Source organism: Crocodylus siamensis, chromosome 1, assembly GCF_052110815.1.
Source record: "Crocodylus siamensis isolate JL-2025a chromosome 1, ASM5211081v1, whole genome shotgun sequence".
Taxonomy (NCBI): domain Eukaryota; kingdom Metazoa; phylum Chordata; order Crocodylia; family Crocodylidae; genus Crocodylus; species Crocodylus siamensis.
The window spans coordinates 125,706,622-125,731,004 of record NC_143395.1 but is presented as its reverse complement, the minus strand read 5'-3'; the positions used below and the strand labels follow the sequence as shown (position 1 = coordinate 125,731,004).

General features: G+C 41.0%; 1 protein-coding gene across 1 annotated transcript in view; it reads right to left on the bottom strand.

Moving 5' to 3' along the window:
- The window catches only part of FNDC1 (fibronectin type III domain containing 1), a 126,586-nt gene that overhangs the window by 40,614 nt on the left and 61,589 nt on the right, over nucleotides 1-24,383 (bottom strand). Inside the window, exons 4-11 of the mRNA XM_090042275.1 lie at nucleotides 24,100-24,217; nucleotides 20,982-21,169; nucleotides 20,622-20,729; nucleotides 16,907-17,095; nucleotides 12,977-16,081; nucleotides 10,610-10,728; nucleotides 7,664-7,775; nucleotides 3,333-3,707 (exon numbers count right to left, since the gene is read on the bottom strand). Of these exons, the coding sequence (XP_089898401.1) occupies nucleotides 3,333-3,707; nucleotides 7,664-7,775; nucleotides 10,610-10,728; nucleotides 12,977-16,081; nucleotides 16,907-17,095; nucleotides 20,622-20,729; nucleotides 20,982-21,169; nucleotides 24,100-24,217 (4,314 nt within the window). The remainder of the gene's footprint in view (nucleotides 1-3,332; nucleotides 3,708-7,663; nucleotides 7,776-10,609; nucleotides 10,729-12,976; nucleotides 16,082-16,906; nucleotides 17,096-20,621; nucleotides 20,730-20,981; nucleotides 21,170-24,099; nucleotides 24,218-24,383) is intronic.

Sequence of the window (24,383 nt, the reverse complement as noted above, 5' to 3'; positions counted from 1 at the left end):
GAAATATGTGTTCCCCTAATAGAGAGAGAGAGAAGTTCAAGGAAACATTAACAAAAGTATGCTAGACTGCAAAATAAGGGAAAAGAGCTAACAAAAGGAGTGCCAAAGAGAGAGTTGGCCTGACTTAGGCAGTAGTAATAGCAGTAAAAATAATATAGATGACATCTGTCCCCATTCCCACCACTTATAAAGAACAGCTGTATTAAATAACTACAGTAAAAAAAAAAAAAAGTTACTAATACTGTAAAACGCAGCACGTCAATGAAGGCATGAAAAAAAAAAACTAGCAACAATATACAAAGAACAAATAACCACACAAAAGTGCGGTTCTAAAAAAAATAGTGACCAGAAAAGATATGAAGGGAATTCTAGATGCAGTCAGCGAGGTAAACAGGTTTTTCAAAACACACGTTTGGTTCAGCTGTCTTACAACTGGCAATGCCACAAAAAGTTAAGCTACTTATCTCAAAGGCATGGTTACAGAGCATGTAACTCATGAAATATGCAGTGGGGTCACATCACACGTGTTTTAGGCCCTTTCCATAGGATTCTGTATAGGCACACGGGTCTACCTGAATGGATGTGGCCAGATCAGAGCTTCCAACAATTTTTTAACGAGAGCTATAAACCCTTTATAGGCATACAGCTATATTAGGAAAAACTTTCATCTGTCAGAAGGGGTGTTTTGATTATCATGATTGAAATACCACATGCCTCAGGGTTCTTTGTGATATTTTTTTATTGGATCCACTATAAGACATCTCAGAGAAACAAAAACTTATAATTACTAGAAATGTCTTAAATTATTGCAGTGATTTTCCTAATATTATAATACCATGATACCATGCCATGATCTAGAGAGGACTTAGCATTAGGATGCTAAAATGAGACTTGGGAGACTGGTGTTAAATTTCCTGTTCCTCTGAATTTCTTGCATAACCCTTAGGTCCAGACTTCTGAAAGTATTTGAGGCACCTGCCTCACTGATTTCAGTGGGAGTTAGGTTGCCAAAATACCTGGGAGGATCTGAGGCCTAGCCTGTGCCTCAGGTTCCCCTCTATAAAATTGGGATAACTGCATTTCTCTATTGTACTAGGAGGTTATGATCATAAATGCTTTATAGAGTGGGAGATGCTCAGAAGCTACAGTGATGAGGACCATGGAAGTTGACTTGCATGGTCCTCATGCAAGTACGGCACGGTGATTTGCCAGAACTATAAGCAAAGACTTCTTGGAAAGCTGCAAGGTCATATATTTCCACTATCATCTAGAGCCTATTTCTAGCTTTTGTAGATTGTGGGATAGCATATCTTAAATCTATCACTCGCCCCGACTGCACATTCTTTGTTGTAATTAGGAAAAAAGAAGAGAAAGCTTTTTTTTGTGGCATCTTGATTTAAAAGTAAACAGCCAAATGCTTCTAGAAGCTGTTCTACAGTTTGGGTGCATTTCTCCTTCTCATTCCCACGAGGCAATCAAAGGTACAATTTTTCATGTGGATCAACATGCAGAAGGTATTCTGGGAACTGCATTTAGAAGACAAGGCTGGTTTTTCCCAAGAAATCTCTGTCTATATATTGACAGGACTCTTATAAGACATACAACTATTAGGCTGATAGCCTAGTGGTTATGAGCTCTCAAACAAGCAGCAGGGCACTTGTGGCAGTGTGGCATTGCTCTGTGAGGGCTACAGCTTATTAGTACACACACACACACGCACACACATGCACACACACACTCTAAATGTGCCTATATGTATGAGCACACCATGTCTCAGCATAGCACTGCCTCGTGCAAAACTGGAATACCATAATAGAGCTGGGTGCCCAAACTGAACTGAAAATTCACATCTCCCACAGGTTCCTTTCAAAATCCTAGCCCAAATTAGAACAGAGAGATTTGCTATAATTCTCCCGTTTGAAACCAAGAGAATGCTGCCAACTGCATTACTGCTATAAACAATAAAAGCAGCAAATTAAGAAGCATCCACTGTAGCGGAGAGATTATATTTAATATTCCTTTTCCTCTGCGTGTTCATGCATGTGTACGTGCATGCATTTACACATGGACATCAATAAAAACAGAATACAAGATTATTACTAATCATCAGCTCTCTACAAGGCAATAAAAAAAAAAAAATCAAATCAACAAAATACTCACCCAATCCAGCTGGGCTGGGGGAAATCCAATCTTCTATCTTTGGTTTTTCTTGTTTCAACCACTGAGTTTTTCAGCTGACCATGTCTCCTCTTTCCATCTCATCTGTGCTCTTTATATTGGCAGTCTGGGTCCCCTAGTTACATCTGTATTACCTGTTTCTAAATCCAATTGGAGACTATCTACCTATAGAATTCAATGGGATGGTTTTGAAAACAGTGCCTAACATTTTTTTTTTTTTAAGTATAAATAGCTGTTTTCTGTTGCAGAATTCACTTAATGAATGGGTGGAAGTTAGACTTGGTGTTAAAACCAAGCTTAACACCATTAACTTTAAGCCAAGCTCAAAAACCAGGGATGCAAGTACAAATGTTTTTACCTTTCATTATTATAAAAAAGGTGTAACGACCTGCAATGAGATTATCCTATATTTAACATGTGGAAAGGAAGTTCTGTTGATTGCTTTACTTTACACACACAGCTGGTCTTTCCCCAGCTCTTGGGAGTAACACGTTACATCCGTGCTTGACACTGTAACAGTTCAGGCTGGCAAGAAAACAAGAATTTTGTTTCACAGAAAGTTTCAAGATGTTGATATTTGATTATGATCCACATTGCAACAAAAATGAGACTTTTCAAAAATTTTCAAGAAAAAGAAAAATCACATGAGAGATGGAATGTGGGAAACTTATGTTTGAGGCCACGCTCTGCCTGACTCAGAGTAGGGATTTGTCTTTGGCTCTTCTGCATCCTGAGCGAGAATCTTAAACACAGTTGAAACATGCTTTTTTAGGGTCTCACACACTCTGCTTTGGACCAGAAATTCTATCCTGGACCTGAGAAACCTCCATCATGAATGTATTTGAAACTAATACATTTCCTTGAAAAGTTCAGGTTTCAATAAATTGGCCTTTTTTCCAATGGAAAAACATTTTAGCAAAAAATTCTCAGCTGGGTCAAATATCTGCTCCTGGCAGGTTTTCTGATCAACTTTTTCTTACTTTACTGACAAGAGATCTCTTTAAAAAAGGGCGGCAGATGGAGGGGGATAGGAAGTGTGTGTGTGTGTGTATGTATGTGTGTTTTGTTCTGTTTTTTAACGTTAGTAACTGTGCTGTAACCACCACATACACTATTCATACCTTTTGTGCTTATATCAAAGGATATGATGTTACCTTCTAAACTGCATTCAGGCAAGCCATCAAACCCTAACACCAAACTGCCATCATCGTCATACTGGGCATAGGTGCCCGGTGGACAAGTAGGTTGTGGTTTCTCAGTCGGTGGCTCTGTAGTCGTTGGTTCAGGTGTAGTAGTTGTAGTAGTAGTCGTGGTGGTGGTAGCTGTTGTGGTAGTTGTGGTAGTAGTTGTTGTAGGAGTCGTAGTCGTGGGAGGAGGAGTTGTTTTTTTAACCATTTCAAGGCCAATCAATGGCTTTCCTCCAAGGCTTATAATGGGTTTATCTTGGGCATTTGCTACAGGCTTACTAAATCTCCCATGTCCGAACAAAGGCAATCCATCAGGACTCACGAGCGGAGCACCCTTTTCATCTATGAAAGAAAAGCAAAAACGAACATTTTACTACCAATCTTGAGGGTGCTTAACTCATATTATTTATCATTCATAGATTCCCACAGAAGAACCCCAATGGCAGCAGAAACATTAAATAGCCAAGGATCAGGGCAACGGAGCCCCATTACAGTGGTAAATCTCTTGTAATGGAGTTGTCACAGAAGAAAGTTTCCCTTAGGAACCTAGAAGTCCCACACTTTATAAGAAACAGAAATGATTCAGGAGAGCCTCAGACTACAGCACTCTCCAATTTTAACAGCTGTTCAATTGATAAAGCAGATAGAAATATAATACAGTGGCAATGTTGCTACATAAAAACACAGGCTTAGGTCCTAGTCCTGTATGAGACAGATTCAGTGGTGTGCTGAACACGAGCTACACGTTGTCAACTCTGATTTACTTCCATAGGAACTGAACATAGTCAGCATCTATAGGAGTAATCAGCAGCTCAAAGGGCTGGGCTCTCCCACTTACCCTAAGAAGACTGTATGTTCCCCTATCTGCTTGCCTGATTCTGACTGCCGTTTCCAAAGCAGTACCCCTCCTGCCAGGTTATCACAAAAGATAATTTCAGCATGAAGGATCTCTGAGTCACAGAAAGAGTATCTGTTCATCTGAATTTTTTGGGAAAGAGTTTTTTTAAATGATAAAATTCGCCCCTGGACATACCACACCAGGATCTAGCACAAAGCATCGGTACCACCTGGAGCCTACTTAATGAATTTCATGCCATGTAAATTACAATATTGATATATGCATGAAAATATAGGGCTCAGCTTTTTGTAATGGAAGGCTTACCATCTCTGCATAAAAACTCATCATATCTGGAAGCAAATATAACAACAGGAGATTTAAAGGATTAATCATTTACCATGAATCTCAAATACTATGTAACCAAGAGTCAATGACATTGCCAAAGCAACCCCTGGGACAAACTATGTTTGCAAAAAGTAGTCAGGAATCCATTTTGAACAATGAATACATTCTAAGCATCAACATCTATTAACAGATTATTCACAAAATAAATAACGTCGTGCTAAACACTGTGGCTATGTACACATGTTCACGGACATTAGGGGAAGATTAAATCAATTCAAACTGGCTGCACAATCCCAAATACATTGGGATATGGGGGCTAGTCAGAGGGTTGGGAGTCCAGCAGGCTGGAGGTGATCGAGGGTCCACCAGGGGATGGAAGGAGACATGACCCACGGGTGAGATAGGTGGACAGGTGTGACCCACAGGTGGAGTAGGGGGAGCATGCGTGACCCATGAAGGGTAGGGGTAGCAAGTGCATCCCACAGGTAGAGTGGGGAGGAGCAGGTGTGACCCATGAGGGGTAGAGAGACCAAGGTGCAGAAGTTGCTGTGCCCTGGCAACCCTCAGGGGGGTAAGGGGTGCAGATGCAACCTGTGGGTGGGGTGACATGCAGTCCCCCACAGTGAACCTATACCCCCATGCCTCCCAATCCTGGGACTTACTCGTTTAGCTGTAGTGGTGGCAAACACTCATAAAAGCAGCTACACCTGGAGCTGCTTGTAGGATGGGAGTTAAGAGCACTAGCTGGCGGGGGAAGCAAGGAGGCGGGGCAAGAAATAGCCTAGTCCAGGGGAAGGAGGGAGTGAAAAGAGCAGCCCGGGGGCTGTGGCCAGTGCCTGGGTTTTCCTAACCCTGGCTGTGCAGGGGAAGTGGACAGAAGTTCCACGCACCAGTTTGATCTAAATCAAATAGTCTGATACCACATAGATCCAAGTTTATTTTAAACTGGGTTTTGCAATTTTGACCGGTTTGTGTGCATGGAAATTCTGTTCGGTTACAGGTTTAGACTGATTGCTGGTCACTGAGACTGGATCTGTAAGCATAAAGTCAGCACCAGGATGAGCTAATTTTAAACTGGGGGGCCATTTTGGACCCAATTTAACATCCTGAATATCCGTACTTGGCATATAAATAGCCTATTTACTACAAATAATTTATCTGACTGCTAAAAAGAGCTGTCAACATTTAAGACAAAAATATATTTTTAGGAGCCTTTTTTTAGAACCCAGGGGCCCCTCCTTTCTAGGGCAGGCCTCATCTCACTGATCCATACTCCCTCTGGATTTCTCTCCTCTGGCCCCATCTAGCTTTCACTCTTGGCTGTCTACTAGGTCAGCTTCACCATTAAGATGGAGGATACTCTTGGCTGGTTTGCACGCTTGGCTGGGAAGTAGGAGATGTAGGTTCAATCCCTTTCTAGCTAAGGAGACCAAACACTGGGAGAGGGGAGGATCTCACTTCCTGGCCATGTGCCCTAACCATTTAACTATTAAACTAAAGGCTGGGAGAGTCAAACAGGCAGTCTACCTAGTTTTCCTCTAATTCCTTTGGAACTTGCATGTCTGTTCAGAAGGAACAGAATCACTACAGAGTGTATATGGACTACAAGTCTAATAATGCACATAGCTACAGCTAGACATAGGTAACACTTAGATGCCTTCAGGTGAAATGGGCTTTGGGCTTCTATGTCCGTTTAACAACCTGCCTAAAATATGGCATATATAACATTTAAACACACATTGTAATCAATGACTTAAAAGTTCACTTCAGGGAAAAAGTTATTCCAGATACACATCTCTGGCTTAGTCTGGTGGCCAGATCACAAACAGATGCATATCTGGGTCAAAGTTTGGTTGGCAAACATGAAGGCAGACATTCAGATTCTTTTCTGTGTTTGGCAACTAATCATGGTAGCAACTAGGATGGATTGAGGGGAGCCAACTAAAATTCTTCGGGCCAGCTAGGGAGAGGAACACATCTTATGCTCATTTTGCATCTAACTGCCAGCTCCAGGAAGTCCAAGAACACCATGCATGACTCTTTAACACATGATATTAAAAGGTTTCTGCCCACAGAAGATGTGGTCTTGCTCACAAGTGGCAAGCTGCAACAAATAACTGTACCCATGTAAAACCACCTATGTGAAATAATTCCAACTACTAGCATAGACAGCTGGGTATAGGGGTGATTTCAAGCTGAATGCAGGGGCATGCTAATACTTCCATTACAGTACATTTTAGAGCCATACCCATTTGTAGGTTGAAGAGAATAAAACTGCAAGCTCTACAGAGCAGAGGCTGTGCTTCCCTTCCTGTTTGTACAGCATCTAGTCATACAGGGCTCCAATATCCTAATCAGAGTCTCAGAGCACATACAAATAGTGAGGTCTCAGCTGGGGTGCGGTGGCAGAGACTGATATGATGTCTTGCTGCATATCTGGAGGTATATATTTAAATCTTGCTCTAGATTTGTCCTGAATCCTGTCCCCAGTCCACCCAGCTGGTCATTCCAGCTAGTCATTCCAGTTGGATAGTCAAAGGTGTCTAGATATGATGCTCTCTTGTGCCTTGTTGGCATAAGAAGTTGGTGTGCCTTAACTAAGCTAGCCTACTAGGCTCAAATGGACTTTGGAGCTGACCAAGGACTCATTTGGACTCTTGCCCATACCCCACCTGAGTAAAGGCTGCTTTACAGTTAAGTCATCCCAGAAACAGCTGTGGTAAGGAATTATTACCTTTCTTGCTCCTCTGAGGAAGTAATTTAATACAATTCATTTTAAGGTTCAGTTAATTTCTCCTCATTTTGGCTCAGCAATGTTGACTGGAGCTCATGGGAGAGGGGTTAGACTAGTCAAGGCTTGAACCTTCCCTGCCCAGTGGTAAGGAGGCAGACACTACTTGGCAAATGACCCTTCTTCACTCTGGCTGCCATGTAGGGCACAACAATGTGGTCACACTAGGTGTCAATGGCTTTTATTTCCCATTATTCCCTCCAGTAGCCACAAGAGACTGGGCTACAGCCTCACCCTTAATAAACCACTATGCCAGTTTTGTCAAGTTTATGAAAGCTTTTGCACCATCTGTATGAACACTCTTTTTTTCCCCCCCTTACTTACCCACAATAGTGCGTCCATCTCCTCCTAGCTTCACTCGGAGAGGGTTTCCTTGGGAATCTTGGAGGAACCTTCCCTCAGTATTTAATACCAGCCCTCGGTCAAGATCTACAATCTAAAAACAAGGTACACTGAAACTCCTATAACATGAAAGAATGTGATAATAAATGTTACTGTATTCTTATAACCTGGGAAAATATGGATATGAAATATGTTTTTTACAAGTAACAGAATCACTTATAAAGAGATTTTCATGGGCATAATTAGCAATTAGGTCCCTTGCTACTATTTGAGAACCATTCCCTTAGAAGCCTAAGATTATTGGAAGACTTAAGTGCTTTTGAAAATGGCTCTTAGAGGTTGGACACAACCTACTGACTAGGGTAATTTAGTTTGTTGAAAAAAAGACTAAGAGGGGGATTTGACAACAACTTTCAAATATCTGAAGGGTGATTATAAAAGAGGATGGAAATAACCCTTTTTCTGCTGCTGTACAGGACAGGACTAGGAGCAGTGGCCTTAAACTTCAGTACAGGAAACTGAGGTTGGAGAATAGGAAGAACTTTCTGACTATGAGTGTGGTCAAACATTGGTACGGGCTATCCAGAGAAGTTGTGGAATCTTTGTCCTTGGAAATTTTCAAGGGCAGGTTAAATAGATACTGCCTGGATAGTTTAGTCATGTCCCTTCCAGCCCTATTTCTTATGATCTTATACTTGTGTAATCAGCCTTCATACTGGTGTTAAAAAATTGAGAAAGAGAATATAGCCTTACTTGAATCTGGTATAGAATCACCCAAGGAAAAAAATCAGGGGTAAAACTACACCAGTGAAAATGACATCAATTTAGATGTTGTATATCCACAGCTTATGCATTTCCTAATGCTACTACTTGGTCCTCTGCCACCTAGTGGTGAAGTGCTGAAAAAGTGTCTAAGACAAGCCATGCAATAGTTGCTTGTCTGTCCATCCAGGCCCTTTCCTAAATTACACTGGTACACAGAGTTAATGTAAATCACACTGGTGTAAATGGTTTGTGTGCCCAGGCTTTTAGACTTGTAATATAGGTCTGAAATGCAAAAAAAGCTGGATCTTTAACCCAGGTTAGTCCATTCAGCTTAAAAGAGCACTTAAGGGAACTTGGGTTTTAAAACTTGAGGTAGCAGCTCAAACTCAGATTGCTTTATCTTCACTAATATTTTAACCTGAGTTAGCTAATTCAGGTTATGTTAGCGTTAGAATGATCTTGTAGTTGTGATGGTCCACAAATTATGCAAGATTTTTGTCGATGATCTCTTCTACTGAACCAACTGCATGGCTGGAATAAAGTTAGACAAGCTTTCAATGCAAGACATTCTTCATGAGTTTAGCTAGTTAAGAGCACCTTTTTTTTTTTTTTTTTTTTTTGCAAATATACTATACACTTTGGTTAATTATATGTCTTTTAATTTTAAGTATTTACAAAGGTGGCCCCATATGGTTAGAAAAAACCCAAAATGCTCACATGTGAAAAGCCAGGCATTATTAACATGTAGTCTAATAAAAAAGATATACTCCATTAGCTGCCAAATCAAAATATTCTGGATTGCTTTAAATGCTTATGTGAATGTTTTTTTAATACTGACTATTTTGAAAACATACTCCATTCAATGCACTTTAATGTTAATCTAATAGTTGGTAATGAGATTAAGATGTCACAAAATTTATTTATTCCCCTCCCTTTATTCATGCTATACCATACTCTTAACTACTTGTGAAGCTACATATTACTCAATGTCAGTGAGAGCTTATATTTAAAAAAAAATTACCATATGTAGGCTGGTTATAAACATGTTGGGTGAAATTTAAAAGCATTCAGGAGCTGATCTTAAATGATATTTTGCTGCCTAAAGATGCAGAGTAGTAGTTTCTGGGGTTTTCCTATTGAAATGAATGGGAGTTAAGCATCTAGCCATTTTTTTAAAATTCCATTAGAAATATCTCTGCCTGTTAGGCATCTAAATATATTTAAGAAATTGGCCCAAGGGATTGTCGAAATGGAGAAGTTATCCTGAAATAAGATAGGACGTACATTTATACTTTATATACATTCTAGAATTCCCTGTTTAGACATATTTATTCTGGCGCTTTCTGGAATTAGCATTATTGAAGAATTATTCCACAGTACCCATGATAGTCACTTTCCTTCTTCAGGCAAGCCTTAAGGCTAGAGATAGATATTACATAAACTGAAAACCAGTTCAAAATTTGTAACAATAGAAGTTCAGTGCACATAAACCATTTTTAAAATGGCTGAAACTGGTTTATGATAAATCTCAATGGATGTAGGATCAGACTTAACTGATTTAGATTAAATCAGTGTGTTAAACTTCTGTCCCAGATCCCTTCCAGATCCAAGTTACTCACAGTCCCCTAGCATCCCAGGTTACCTTGCACCTCCCCTGCAAACCCAACCTCACAAGGTGGGCAGGCCACAAGCAGCCATAAGTTTAGCCTAAGCTGTCTGCTCCAGTCCAGGCGTGTTCTTACAACCCCTGGCTTCTGGCCTGGGCCACTGCAAGCATATAGCTGCATTTCCAGAATCAAAAGGGAACGTCTGCTCAATCTGCACAGCTTAAACTAAACTGCAAAGAACGAATCAATTAAACTTCTGGTTTTTGGACCATCTGTACTTAGCCTAAGTGACTTTGGAACACAAATCACATTATTAATTTGAAAAAAACACAAAACTGAACTTAATGATGTTAATGCTGCCAAGTAATTTGGTACCTTTGAAAATCCAATTTATTAAGCTTTAATTAAGCCTTTTAAAACGCACAACAAATAAAAACAGTATTTTTTCATCTATTTTCAAAGGACAGAATGGACTATTAGGAAATCCAATGATGAAAAAAAAGACAATTTTTTTTTAAGTCAAAACATCTTGAATTTGCAATGAAGGTTACCCTACCCACTTTGTTCCTTGAGGACCATAAATTATTTTCTGTCCAGTTGGTTTCCCATTATTACCAGATAGTGGTTTTCCATTTCCATTTGTTTTTGTGGTAAGATTGGGCCTACCATTATAACCTGAAATGGTAAACACGGTATCTTCAGTATTGTTAAACCTGTGCATAGAATCAAACCACATTTTACAGCAAAGGCTATTTAAGGAAGTTTTACTGTTACAACAGTAGCTCCCACAGTTATTTTGACAGAGGGGATTAGAGTGACTCATAAAAATAAATACCATTTTAAGGCATTGAGGGCTTTATAACCACTTTTGTCTTCTGAATCCATGCTTAATTATTCACACACAAAGCTATCTGCCCAATGCATAAAATCTGTGTTAAAGCAGATTAAATACAGAGGCTAAGATTTAGCAGAACACTCTTTGGCTATTGTGCACTGCAAATGTGGTATAACTGGCTATTGGAACAAGATATGCAGCTGCTTTGTGTCCAAAAGCAGCCATGGCATACCACAAAACCCAGCCCAGAAACTATTACAAATAATCACAAAATTCAGAATTAAATACAAATCCCAAACCACTTATCACTATTGCAAACTCTGAAGAGGCACTCCTCAGTTTTAAAAAAAATGTACCACAGATCCTTAAATTAATTCCCAAACTACACAGCATATATTCTAAGTGAACCCATGACACTCAAATCAGCTTTCCTAAAAGGCCACGATTAAGGGATCACTAGCCATGAAACTAGTTGCTAATGAATTCCAGTGATCTCATCTTACACCATGCTATGTAAGAAATCTGTCTTGGCCAGCAAGAAATTGTAGAACTGATGACCTGCTATTGAGAAAGCCCTGTCACCAGCACTTGCAAGTTCTAACTTGTGGATCCACAGCTGAAGAATTACTGTCAAAAGCAGGTACTATAAGGAGGGAACTTTCTTTGAAATGAATGGCAACCACTTATGTGCATTCAAGAGCAAAATTAGACCTGATGTGAGTAATGTCTTGTAGCTTTCGAGAGAAAATGGACCACGTCAGATGCAATACCTTAGCTCTGTGGATTTAAAATTTCTATAAAATAAATAAATATAAATGTATTTAAATATTTTTTCAGTCTGGATTCTAGAGTTGTTTGTCTTCAGTTTGTTCAAATGAGAAAATTATGGGCTTGTTTAAAGTATACACAGCAGATCTGGTCTTACTCCCACTGATGTTAATAGGAAGTGTGCTATTGGCGCATGGAACACAGATCAAGACCTTAGTTTCTATGCAATTTTAAAAGGTAGACAGCGAAAACATCAAAAACATCAGATAATGTGCCCTAGACCCAATACTCCTCTCAGCTACACTACAGTAATTCAGGAAAATACAACTAAGGATGACATCTAATTTGTACCAAAATAAGTGCAAGCAGAAAATGCTCCCCCTCTTAGTTCTAAATCAAACAGAAATACTACTGAGTATGGTTCAATGCTAATGCCGAGTGACTGCATACTAGGGAGAGTACAGGCACTCCTAACTAAGGAATAGCCACAGAGACTGTTCAGGAATATCAAATGTGATATATTTGGTTACAAATCAGTATTCTAATGAATCTTGAGTCACTACCAGCAGGTGCTTGTGAGCAGACACACTCTGCTAGAAAGCCCATGGCAAGCACCAGTACTCTGAATCACTAAAATATCAGAACCCAAAATGTAGTTGCCCACAAGGCAAATAATCATAGCCAGTGGTACAACCCGAAATAACCTAGGAGCTGCATTTCCTCCAGAGTGAATAGCACTTAAGAACTAGCAAAAGCAAGGCACACCAGATCAAAATAAAACATCTTACATAGCAGAGTAAAGAGCAGAACACTGGATTTCATTCAGAGCTTAGAAAAGTCTCTTGTAATTTATAAAAGGCACAGAAGCCCTGTTCTTTGCCCAGAAAGTCCAATCTTCCCAAGAGCTGTACTTAGCATACACATGTTCTTTAGCCCATACCTATGCAAGTCCTTAGTCTAAAATTAGTATGGTCTGATTTCCAAACATAGCTCCTGACTCTACAATCAGAATCACTTAGGCAGACCCCTCGAGCCCTGTTGGCTTCATTAGAATCCACAGAGACACGAAGGTCTGTGTGTCCAAGTCAGATTGCAAGTCTGTGATTGACAAGTGCTTCAAGCTGAGCACCCCGTGTTTTCAAGTGATAGGCAAACAGTTCTAGCTATGATCTCTGGATACTACCAAAAGATACCTAGCACATTAGAATAAACAATTGAATCTGTGTCCTGATAAGATGCTTTTCCTTTCATCTAACAGTGGTTGGGAAAACAACATTTAAGACAGCCAATTAAAACGAAGCAGAGGAGGCATCATTTTACCTTGTCTGTAAGGAGGTCTAATGAACTGCCGTTGAGAAGGGCTTCGCAGCCTTGAGTTTAGTAGTCGCTGACGGGGGGATAGAGAAGGAGAAGAAGATGAAGAAATAGTTGGAGAAGCAGCATGCGTAGGATGTGGCTGAGAAGGCCCAGACATAGATGGAGAGAGGTGTGGCCAGACCAGGCTTGGTTTAGAAGGTGTATGCTGTCTGCTAGGAGACTGAGAAACTCTCGAGGCCACAGAAGCAGAACTGGCTGACGATGCAGGAAGAGAATGCTTTAAATGGGGAGGCTCCACACCCTCCCCCTCCTCATGCTCTTCTTCTACAGAACTTACTTTGCGAGGTAGAACAGATTCCATCATTTTTCTTTTATCACTGGCAACTTTGCCTCTAGAAATGGAAGATGACCACCTTGCTGCTGAAGATGATGTGGGTTTCTCCTCCACCTCTCTTTGATCATGCTCACTATAATCATCATCCTCATTTGAAACTGTCTGGCGAGATTTAGGTAGAGAGAGGGAATGATCTTTTGGAGAAGATTCAACTTTTGATGGTTTTGGCAGGAACTGACTGTATTTTTTCTCAGTTCGGGATGCTGTTCTAGTAGGGATCCTGGAATATGAATGACGTGTAGGATGATTTGGTCTCATAGAAGTGGAGGATGACTTTGAAGATAAAGAAGTGTCCCTACTATGCTGACTGGGTCTTGATGCATCACTGAGAGAGTCGGTATCAGGCCGAGTATGTTTATAGGATGAAGATGGTTTATGTGAATCTGGCATTTGCTTGCCTGAAGTGGTTACCCTGGATCCAGTATGTCTGCTTACTGGCAGAGAGGAACTTGATCCTCTGAAAGAGGTTATGGGGTCCTGTCTACTTTTGTGTTTTTCTTCAGCATTACTAGTTTGAGAACCTGATTGTTGCTGTTTTGAAAGAGATGAAGTAGAACTTCCCTGAGACAAAGAGGTAGGTATCCTTTTAGAAGAAATCTCTTTAGGAAATACAGAACGGCCATATACTCTGTCACCCACCTCCTCCTCTACTACATCCTCATCTTCCTGTAGTTTTTCATTACTTTGGTCTCTAGAATTTAATGAGGACTGAAGCTGAGACTGACTAGGTCTTGCCCTTTGGGAAGAGCTGGGTTCTGAATGGAGAGTTTTTTGGGATGAGAAATGAGAGCTTTCAGTTAAAGGTTTTTTGGACAAAGGCATAGTTTGTTTTGATTTAGCGAGGATTCCCTTTACCTCTTTTTTGTCCTTCTCTCCATGTTGATGCTTGGAAGTGGCAGACCCTGATGAAGACCCAGTGGAAGCTGATGAAGATGATGAAGTTCTTGACCTTGGATCCTGAACACTTGTTACTTGATGGTTAGTTCTAGCAGATGAGGAAGACTGTCCAGGCAATGGCGACTGACGGACTGTAGACAAAGAGTGTGATGTGGGAGTTGCCTCTGTTTCTCTACCATGACGTTCATCCTCTGAACTGGAGTGGTATGGTTCTCTGTGGTGAGTACTAACATCTACCTGAGAACTTCTTCTTTTAGAATAAATGGCTGAAGACTCTCTAGAAGTGGAAGGTGAGGGGTCATGTGTTATAGTAGAAGGTAATGGTTTTTCCTCTTCCAATTCTTTGTCAGTATTGGAACTAGACCTACTGCTTGAAGTTAGGTGTCCACTACTCTGAGGATGAACCTTGGATGAAACGGTAGAATAAGGTGATTTAGAGGGTTGCAGTTTAGATTCTGGGCTAATACCAACCCTGTTTAGAAATCTATTAGCTGTCTGAGAAGACTTGTACCTGGGCAGATTAAAACGCTCTGATGTGGATTGTCCTAAAGATGACCTAGACCTAAATACAGAAGAGTCTGGTCTTTTCTTTTCATGTTCTGCTTCTGAGCCCTCACTATCAGTATCACCATCATTGGAAACATCCCTTCCTACAGACTTATGGTTAGCAGAAAATGGGAAGCGTGAGTGAGCTGAAGAATGACTAGCAGAAACAGAAACAGCAGTCCTTGCTGACACGGCTGCAGTGGCAAAGTTTGGATCCCTTGACACGTGAGGCTTGGAACCTGTGGGAAGCCTTTTCTGGGGTGATGGAGACGATCCTCCATCATGAGAAGAAAATCTGGAATTTGAATTTTCATCTCTATCTCTGGTTTCTTTACTATCATAATCATTGTGACTATGAACTAATTTAGAAGAAGGATGGTGTGAATGACTTTGAGAATTTGGACTTGATGAGGTAGGTAATTCAACTGGCCCAGAAGCAGGGTCTGGTTTAGTTCGATGGCTCTTGACTACCTTGTGAGACACAGCTGACTGCCGACTTGATGGTAAAGCCAAATGAGTATGCTCCAAATTTCTAGACGGTGTTTTACTTGACCCTGTGTCTTTAAAAGGCACGGAATCTACCTTTGCTTGTTTTTCCTTCACACTGTCTAGGAGATCATTATGTACGTTTTCACCAGCCAGGCTATCGGAAGGGTTTTTAGGAGGAGGCGGCGTATTGGGGTTGTCTTGTCTTAGACGCTTTGTTTCATTGTCTGTGTACTTAGGAATGGAAGAAGATGCTGAGGAAGAGGAGGAGAAGCGTTGTGATGAGGATGTTGATGATGAGCCATGCTTGTCTGTGTTCGTCTGCCTCGTCAGGGAGGGAGTGCGTGATCTAACTGGCATTCTACCTGAAGAATGGACAGAGTGGAATGGCCTACTTGGTGACAGGAGCCTAACATGTCTCCTCTGATCCTGGTTCTTAGGTAGTGTTGTTGGAGATTCATTAGAGGAATCATGCTCATCTGTGACTTCAGTGGCTTGGGGATCAGGTTCCAACTCTGCTGTCTTTTTAGAGGATAGCTGTGACTTATTTAGGACCCCACTGCCAGCCAAGAGTTTATTCTTAAACTCAGAAAGATGACTATTTTTATCTGTACCAGTGACAGAACTAGAAGAATGAACAGCAGTATGCTTAGAGGAAGTGGATAATTTCTGAGAAGAAACAGAAGTTTGAGAAGGGGATGAAGGGGCAGCATTCCCAGATTTCTTAGACTCCAAATCATCTTGAAAGTTTGTTTTCTGATGAACATCCAAATCACCTCTAATTGCTGTAAAAAGGAAGGAAAAAAAATCCTCTGCTTTAGTCACAACATTACATATACACATAGCAACAGCAAAAAAGAAAACCCCAAGGAAAAAAAAGTATCACTCAGCCAGCAAAAGCCAAATCATGCTTCAGAACACCAGATAATAATACTTTTTCTATTAATAAATCTATTTGGAAACAGAAATATCCTTCTTTTATCATCACAGAATCAAACAAGCAATTTATTATCTAAGAATGGAGTACCAAAGAAAATGACTGGGGCCACATACTCAGCATAGCTTTTTTAACCTCAATGGCATTATGCTGGTTTACCCCAGCCAACGATCTGCTCCCTACATTAACTCTTTTAAACATTTCAAGTTTTCTACCAACGTAACAACATACATTTAGTAGTAAGTAGAGAGTTGACAGTTTTGCCTAAGTAAAGAATGTAGGATTTAGCCAATTAACTTTTAAAATTGAAATTTATTTATGTTGCAAATAATGGAACATTCAGTCAGGAATAATGCAAGTAATAAAGTAGAGTTAGAACTTTATAAAGGAAAGAGAATATATATTTTCATGTAGTGGGTACCAATACAGACAGATACATGTTTAACTTTAAAAATATTCTGTTCCAATTTGTATGCATTACAAAGATGCTCAATGATAAGCTGCTATAAAACATATTGTGACTTTTTATTTAAATGAAACAAGCAGCGCTAATGAATTGCAATTCTACAGCTTTGGTGGAATGCTAAAAAATGTCAAATAATGGAATAAAAATGAACACAAACAAGACAATGACTCAAGTGGGTAGACTGAGCCATAAACACAGAATGCTTACTTGCTGGAATAGCGACACTGAAGGCTTTAGATTGAGGACCTTGCCCCCTCCTGTTTGCTGCACGGATTTTGAAAATATACCGTTCCCCAGGCTGTAGACCATCTATTATGGCAGAGGTTGTACTTCCAGGATAGGTGATGGACTTTGCTCCGAATGGTTTGAGAGCCGGGGCGTATGAAAGAATGTATTCTGAAATGATTTGGCAGACGGTTGGAAGGAGGAAACTGAAAACAGTCCTGTTTCCAGCGGACAGACTGTATGGGTAGGATGAATTAGAACGTGCATTACTAAAATTAATACATTAGCAATGCACGTCGAGTCAACAGCTGGAGCATAAAGACATGATATATAGTAAGTTGAATAAACATTCATTCAGTCTATTAAACAAAAATACATAAAGTAAATTAGCTTATTAAGAACACAGGATACAGAAGTTAAGTCTTTCTAAAGAATATTTAGACTACAATCCCCATTGTTGATATATATACCAAACAATAATTTTGATGGGAACTGAGCATTCTAAATAAAGCTTAACAGAAAAAAAAATAATTAGAGTCAATTATTGGTACATGGTCAGTTACTGCTCTGGTAATATATTATTTGATTCAACCAATCCCAGTTTTGTTTTTAAACATTAAAGATTTGGGGGTTTAAAAACCTTATGTTATCCTTTTGCAAAGGCATTTTTTCTAATACAAATTTAGCTAAATTAATCTAACAGCAGAAAATGTGGTTTATATAATGAAGTGGCTACTAAAGATGAAATTCTATTACCTTTTGTGTGCTCAAATGGCAGCTGTTCAGCCACATAAGTGCCCTTTTTGGCATTTATATATAGTTTAAGACTGTATTACTGGCACAGCACAGACGTAGTGTACATGTGTAAACCCTAGCACACTCAGAAGAATACACACTTTCTGGTGGGGGGGGGTATGTGGCTACCTGCACACACACAGAGGATATGCACATAAGGCACAAAATTGTTGCTGGACAAAAATCTAGCAGGGGGGAATTTTAGCTGCAAGAGCTGAGTGATTGCCTATGAGAGGTTTAAACTTGCCAAGCATCATGCTCTATCTACCACACCACAGGTTACGTATTATTCAGGCCCTTCTCTATCATTGCTTTTGAAGCTGGCCCATAAGCAGACAACAAAAGGGAGATATGTGGGCCCTGGAAAACAATGCATTATTGTGTGCATTGATGAGCCCTGTTCAACCTGCAGTATGGTGTATGAAGCACTATTCTAGGAAGCCAGAGATACAGGTTCAAACCTTACCCTCTGGGTGAGTGGGGCCTAGAATCTGAGTCTCCTGTTTCATGGGAAAGCACCTTAATATTTTGGCTATTGGGGCTAAAACATGGGAGAGAAGTTGTTGTCTTCCGCATTCCTTCTAGGACCTATACCAGTATATGTGTATGCATAGCTTCCTGGCCCTTGCATGCCTACTGAGCATGCACACCATATGCACATGAACTTGCACATCCACAGAGCAGGGGCAATAGAACTGCAAATTACTTGTAAGAGCCTGGGGCAGTGCCTGCTCCAGCCCAGGTGGCTGATTAAGGCAGTCGTTTTCAAACAAAGGTCAGCCAAGCAGAGACAGCAGTTAGCTGGTTGCAGCTGAGGGAGCAGCACCATCCAGCTCCCTTGTGGCGTGAAACATCCTGGAGGTAAGGGCAGGAGCTAGAGGGATAGCTTGGAGGCTCCTGGTCCTGGGCATGACCTAGAACTCCACTCTGCCAAGGAAGGCAGGCCTGGGGATAGTTGTGTAGCCCCAGAGAGATGGGGTGGTAGTGAAGGCCCTGACAAGGGTTGAGTAGGGCTGAGGGTCAGCCTGAAGGGTAGTCCAAGGGGGTGTGCTAAGTAGAGTTGTGGGATGGTCAGAAGGGCAGCACATGGGCCAACCCCCAGGAGATCAAGTTGTGGGGTGCAAGGAGCCCAGTGAGGGGCTAGGGCAGAGTTAGCCCTCCATTCAGTGAACCAACTGGCCATTATCCAGGTGAGGGTCACGGGAGAGGCCCAAAGTCTGCATGTCACTGCCCGAGGCATGACTCGGATAAGCCTGATGGCCTACAGGAACACTCAAGGAGGCACAGTATCACGCGGTAGGCAAGAGACCCTGTGAGAGAGTGTGGAGTGCAAGATGCCCCAGTGAGAGGAAGGCAGTATGAGTGTGTGAGGGAATCAGACCAGACATAGGATTAAGTTGACCTGGTTATAGGCCGAGAGCATAGTGACATAGTGGATGCCATCTGCAGGGATGGTGCAGAGACATGCATAGCACTCCCTAGCATCAGGGCATGTAATGGGTAGTCGCCCGCATTTACCACCAATTCATTGATACAGCAAAGTCATGGCAAGCGAGACTGGGCAGACTGTCATGTAGACAGGAGGGCAGGCCGACTTAAGACTGCCCCAAGCTTGCCCCTGTCACAGAGCCAAACAATCCAGCTGCAGTGTCCAAGCGCAATTTAGGCATGCAAAGAGTAATTGCTATTTTATTCTAATGACATTTATATAGGAGTGGACAGAATTAATTAACTAGGGCACCTGTACATGTGCTGAATGCCTGCTCCGACGTGATCTAATTAGAATGTGTCAGAGCAGACTTGAGTAATTGAGCCTGCTTGATCAAACAGACTCGATTAACTTAGTCTGCTGCTGTATTCTAATTAGAACACTCCAGCAGGCTCAGCGTCATATGTATTCAGCATCCCTGCGTTTCAAAGTGGCGGCAGGGGGTCTTTAACCAAAACTTTTTGAATAAGCTTTAGTTAAAGCTTCTCCATTGCCATTTTGAAGTGCAGGACACTGAATACACAAGATGCTGGGGGCATTTTTATTAGAGTGGTTCCCAAGAGCCGCTGTACTTAAAATGCTCTTCTCCCCCAGCCAGAGCTCATGTAAAGATGCCCCTAATTTTGCATCTTGGGAAGAAATAGTTGGCTTTAAGGTTCCTAAGTGATTGTCATTTTGCAGTTTGTGGATCCCCAAAGCGTAGGGCCTTAGAGGAGTCTTTGTAGTGTCCACTGAATTTCTGAAAACACAACCTCTTTAAAAGCCCACTCAGAAATGGAGTCATCCCAAATCATTCTTCACTTCTGAAAATTTAGGGCAAAGCATGTGGAGTGCTCAGAAGTCAGTGCATATCATGAAATTTCATATCATATCCATGAAGTGTTGCATACCTTTTAAAAAAAAGAAAAGGAGGTAATTTTTTTTACGCCTGTTCTTTAATTAACAGGCATAATCCAGTTTATTCCTGTTCATTAAAAAGCACCTTTTAAATAATAAATTTAAGACGGTCAGGAAACAAATCTTTTCAATACTTTGTTGCTTATCCTATTTTTCATGCCTAACCATCCAAAGACCTTTGGATCAAAACGTCACTTCAGCAGCAAAAACTTTGTATCATCCCAGGAAAAGGTTAGGGACTTCACTTGGCTGACACTGAATTAGAAAGGAGAAGAGTCTCATTTCATTCAGCTGTAAGGACTGTCAGTAACAAGAAACTTGATATGGTCTGCTGTTTGCACGAAAGTTCCCTTTATCAAAGTCTGCCTCAGCCTAGAAGTCTTTCTAGAGAGAAGCACAGCTTCCTACTATTGTATATTATACAGCAGCAGAGCCTGGCTTCATTAATGATAGCACAAATTCAAGAGTTCAGTATCTTCAGTCTCATTCAGTAACTAATTGGTAGTAATAACCTACCTTTGACTTTTCCTTCACTCTCTGAAAGAGGTTCCCAAGATGCAGTGACAGATGTTGGTTTGCCTGATACTGGCCAGACATCTAAATTTTCAGGAGCACTAGCAGGAGCTGTGAAACATTCGGTAATATTCAGAAAAGCAGCAGTTAAGGTGGGAAGTAATGGTTATATCATTTGCCATGTCCCTCCTGTATCCTTCCTTATGACCCCTCCCACCCCAAACCAACAATTCCAAAAACTTGTGTGTGACCATTTTAAAAAGATAAAAATTAAAATACATCAGTCAATCAGAGCCAGGTGTGGTTGAACTAGTTCTAAAGTCTCAAAATGTATATCACATTGAAGGACACATTAATACACACCAGTTTCTGGGGTTCGTTGGTAAACGGAAACACTCCACATGCCTTCCTTTTCTCCCTCTGAGATGCGGACCGCAAATTCATACATGGCGTCTGGCATCAGATTATCCACTAACACCCGTCGGTTAGGCACCTGTTTATAATCCCACCTTGCTGATTCCCCTTTCTCACGATAACGAACAGTATATTGCCTGGGAATGGAAATGAGAGGGGTAAAAATTCATAACCCATCCAGTAATGCCACCAGGATCAAGCATAGTTTATATCTTTTTCTATTAACATGCATGGCTAATAAAATAATCCAAAAAATTTAGTAGTCCATCTCAGAGCATAGAGATGCTCCAGTCAAGAACAAGTTACCTCAAGATATACGAAGGTGGGGACCTATAAGGCATCAGTTGCTCTTCGGTAACTGCCCATGTGCCTGCTCTTATTTTGCATTAAATGAAAACTTAGTATAACAACACAGTACATTAGACCTATTTCACTAAGAGCTAAATTATTTCAGTTCAGTTTTCATTTACTGTGGGGTACAAGCATAGTTACTGCAGAGCAGCTGATATGCTCTAAATCCCCAACACTGCTTACCGCATGATAACTTGTTCATGAGCACACACTACTCTAATTACAATGCCACAGTGTCACATGTATTCAGCATCTCATGTTTAACTAAAGCTCATTCAACAAGTTTTAGTTAAAGCTCTCCCGCCACCATTTTGAAACACAGGATATTGAATACATGACGCTGCAGCACGTTCTAATTAGAATGTTTCAAACAACATATATAGGCACCCCAAGATACTTATACAGCATCAATCACTACAACACCCAGTCACTGACCTTCTGAGCTCCCCAAACATCAAACTAAATGATTTATGAGCTGGTTGTACCCTGGGAGGAATCTGCTGTAGATGAAGGATGTAGTGTTTTCCCTACTGCCCTTCCAGGGGTTGTCTCAGGGAAAGGATAGCATTGCTATGGATGGGATTAATAGGACCCTTGCCAATGGAGGTTGCCTGTGGGACAGCTAAATTAGTTTATCTCCTGACTCTTCTCCCTGGCCAGAATCATGCAGTGGCAGGCTCCTCCAGTGGAAGAGAGATTGTGGCATACTTTATCCCAAAACCCAAACAACTGGTCCTTTACACCGTCAAGGGTCACCCCCTCTGAAGGTAACATATTCCACCGTCTAGTCTCTTTATGTATTTAAATTCTATAAAATGCGATTACTATATAAAGTGAAGAGCTCCCAGTAGTGCCTGATCCTGACTGGAGTCTGAAGAAGTTATTGAAATATAAATAAAAACAATCCCAAGACTCTTTCAAGGAAACATGTATGTTTCTTTAGTTGAGTCCACTTGCAGTAATCCCAGGTGATGTTTTAGTTTTTCTAGATACACCTCCCCCGCAAAGACAAACAAACAAAAAAACACCAAAAAAACACCTCTGCATTTTGATTTTGACAAGACTTTTTTTTTCCCTGGCAAATCCTGGGGATCCATGAGGCTCCAAATGATATTACCGTATATTTGCCAATGGGGCCAGCCCGGTTTTTTTTTTTTTCTTTTTTCAGTCAGACCATTTCTCCTTGTTCTGGGAGTATAGATTACAGCCTTCATTGCTATTACTCCTTCTGTGTCCTCTGGTATACTTTCAACCTAGCACTACATAGCCCCTAACTATTCCCATACTGAGAAACACATTCCAATGAATACAAACAACTGGCAACTTCCTAGTTTCTTGGTTCACGTTTGCCTTTGACCATTGTGGCATGCTGCTACATGCCAAGTTCCTCCATTCATACAAGACCATGACCTACTCAACCCCAACTCCACTGGGTTTCTGGAAGGTTAGTATTTGAAAAGGGAAAAAATAAAGATCTATAATGGCTTACAGCAGCACTGTCTTTTGAGCCCAAGTTTCACTCTCAGTTCCAGATTTGTCTGTAAAGTTGTCCAAGTGATTACAATAGTCTTGCTCAACAGCTTGCTTGCCTTTCTAAACTCTGAAATGGGCATAACCCCAAATTTAGATCATAACTATCCTAAAATTTAGCTGTGTCCAAACATGGGATTTTGTGTTTCTATCAATTGCTTTCGTTAATGGAGGGAAAAAATATCTTGTAACTCTCAGTCTGAAAAGTGGCCAGCAGTATTATACAACTCCTCTAGTTTGAGAAATTATAGCTTCCTGTCAGACTCTTTAATCAGCCCAGTGGGGAATATCTTTCCCTATAAATATCAACTAAAAAACACAGTTTTTATGGCAGAGCAGTTAAGGCGCCTTGCTACTGCTCCAGAGGCATAAATCAGAGTTTTGTGCCAGACATACTGAAAAGCCACCACCAGTCAACCCAGCTGTACATGGGCACTTGGTCAGCCAGGTTAAGGAATCACAGGAGATCAAATATGATGCCACTCACAACATTCCCTTGTAGGCCACAAGAAACCGGCTGGCTTGAGCTATGCTAGCATGGTGGGACATGCTAGACAGAGCCTTGACTTTTTGACCTCACACATATTTTGGCCCAATACAGCTAAGATAGAAAGGAAAGAGTGCACCCCACCCCTTCATTGAGCATACTCCTCACAGCCAGAGGGGTCACTGCTTATGTGTCACTCCCCCCTTCCCTCTTTTCTCCTGTCACTAAATTAAGAAGGGTGAGCAGCAACAGCGCTCAGGAGCTCTGGCAGGAGCTGGACTGACATAACAGTAAAATCAGAGCTCACACCAAAGGGGTGTGTGGCCATACCACTGCAACCCCCTGGATCCATCCCTGTATAACAGCAATGCCAAACAACTGAGGAAGCAACTTACAACCTTATGCTCTGGAGTTTAAGTTAGTCTCTAATTACCAGAGATCTGAATGAGATTTAACATGAGGCAGACTGTCCCTCCTTTCACCTTCCTCTGAAGCACCTGAGCCTGTCGACTGTCAAGGACAGGAAATTGGTCTGGATGGATGCTTGATCAAGCATGACCACTCCTATGTTCCTATCTTGCCCTCAACTACGCTGTGCTCACAACCACACATTATTAGCTAAACATGAAACTAAGCCATAGTCAACAGGAATCAGTACATCTTTAGTACAGAAGTGAAAAAGCAAACAAAGATAAGTACCTGGTTGCAACAACTTTCTTCTGTTTTTCATATACAGGATCTGTCCAAGCAACGAGTACTGATTGAGAGGACATAACTCGAACACTTATGTCTTTTGCCACCTCCAGCTCCTCCTCCTCTGAAATTATGTGGTAAGACAGAGTCAGAAATGAGAATTTCATTCTTTTCATCACCAGCCAACATACCTAAAATGTTTGATAAGCCCTAGTGTGTTCTCAGTGCAATAGTTTCATAGTTTCTAGGGTTGGAAGGGACCTGAGCAGATCATCAAGTCCGACCCCCTG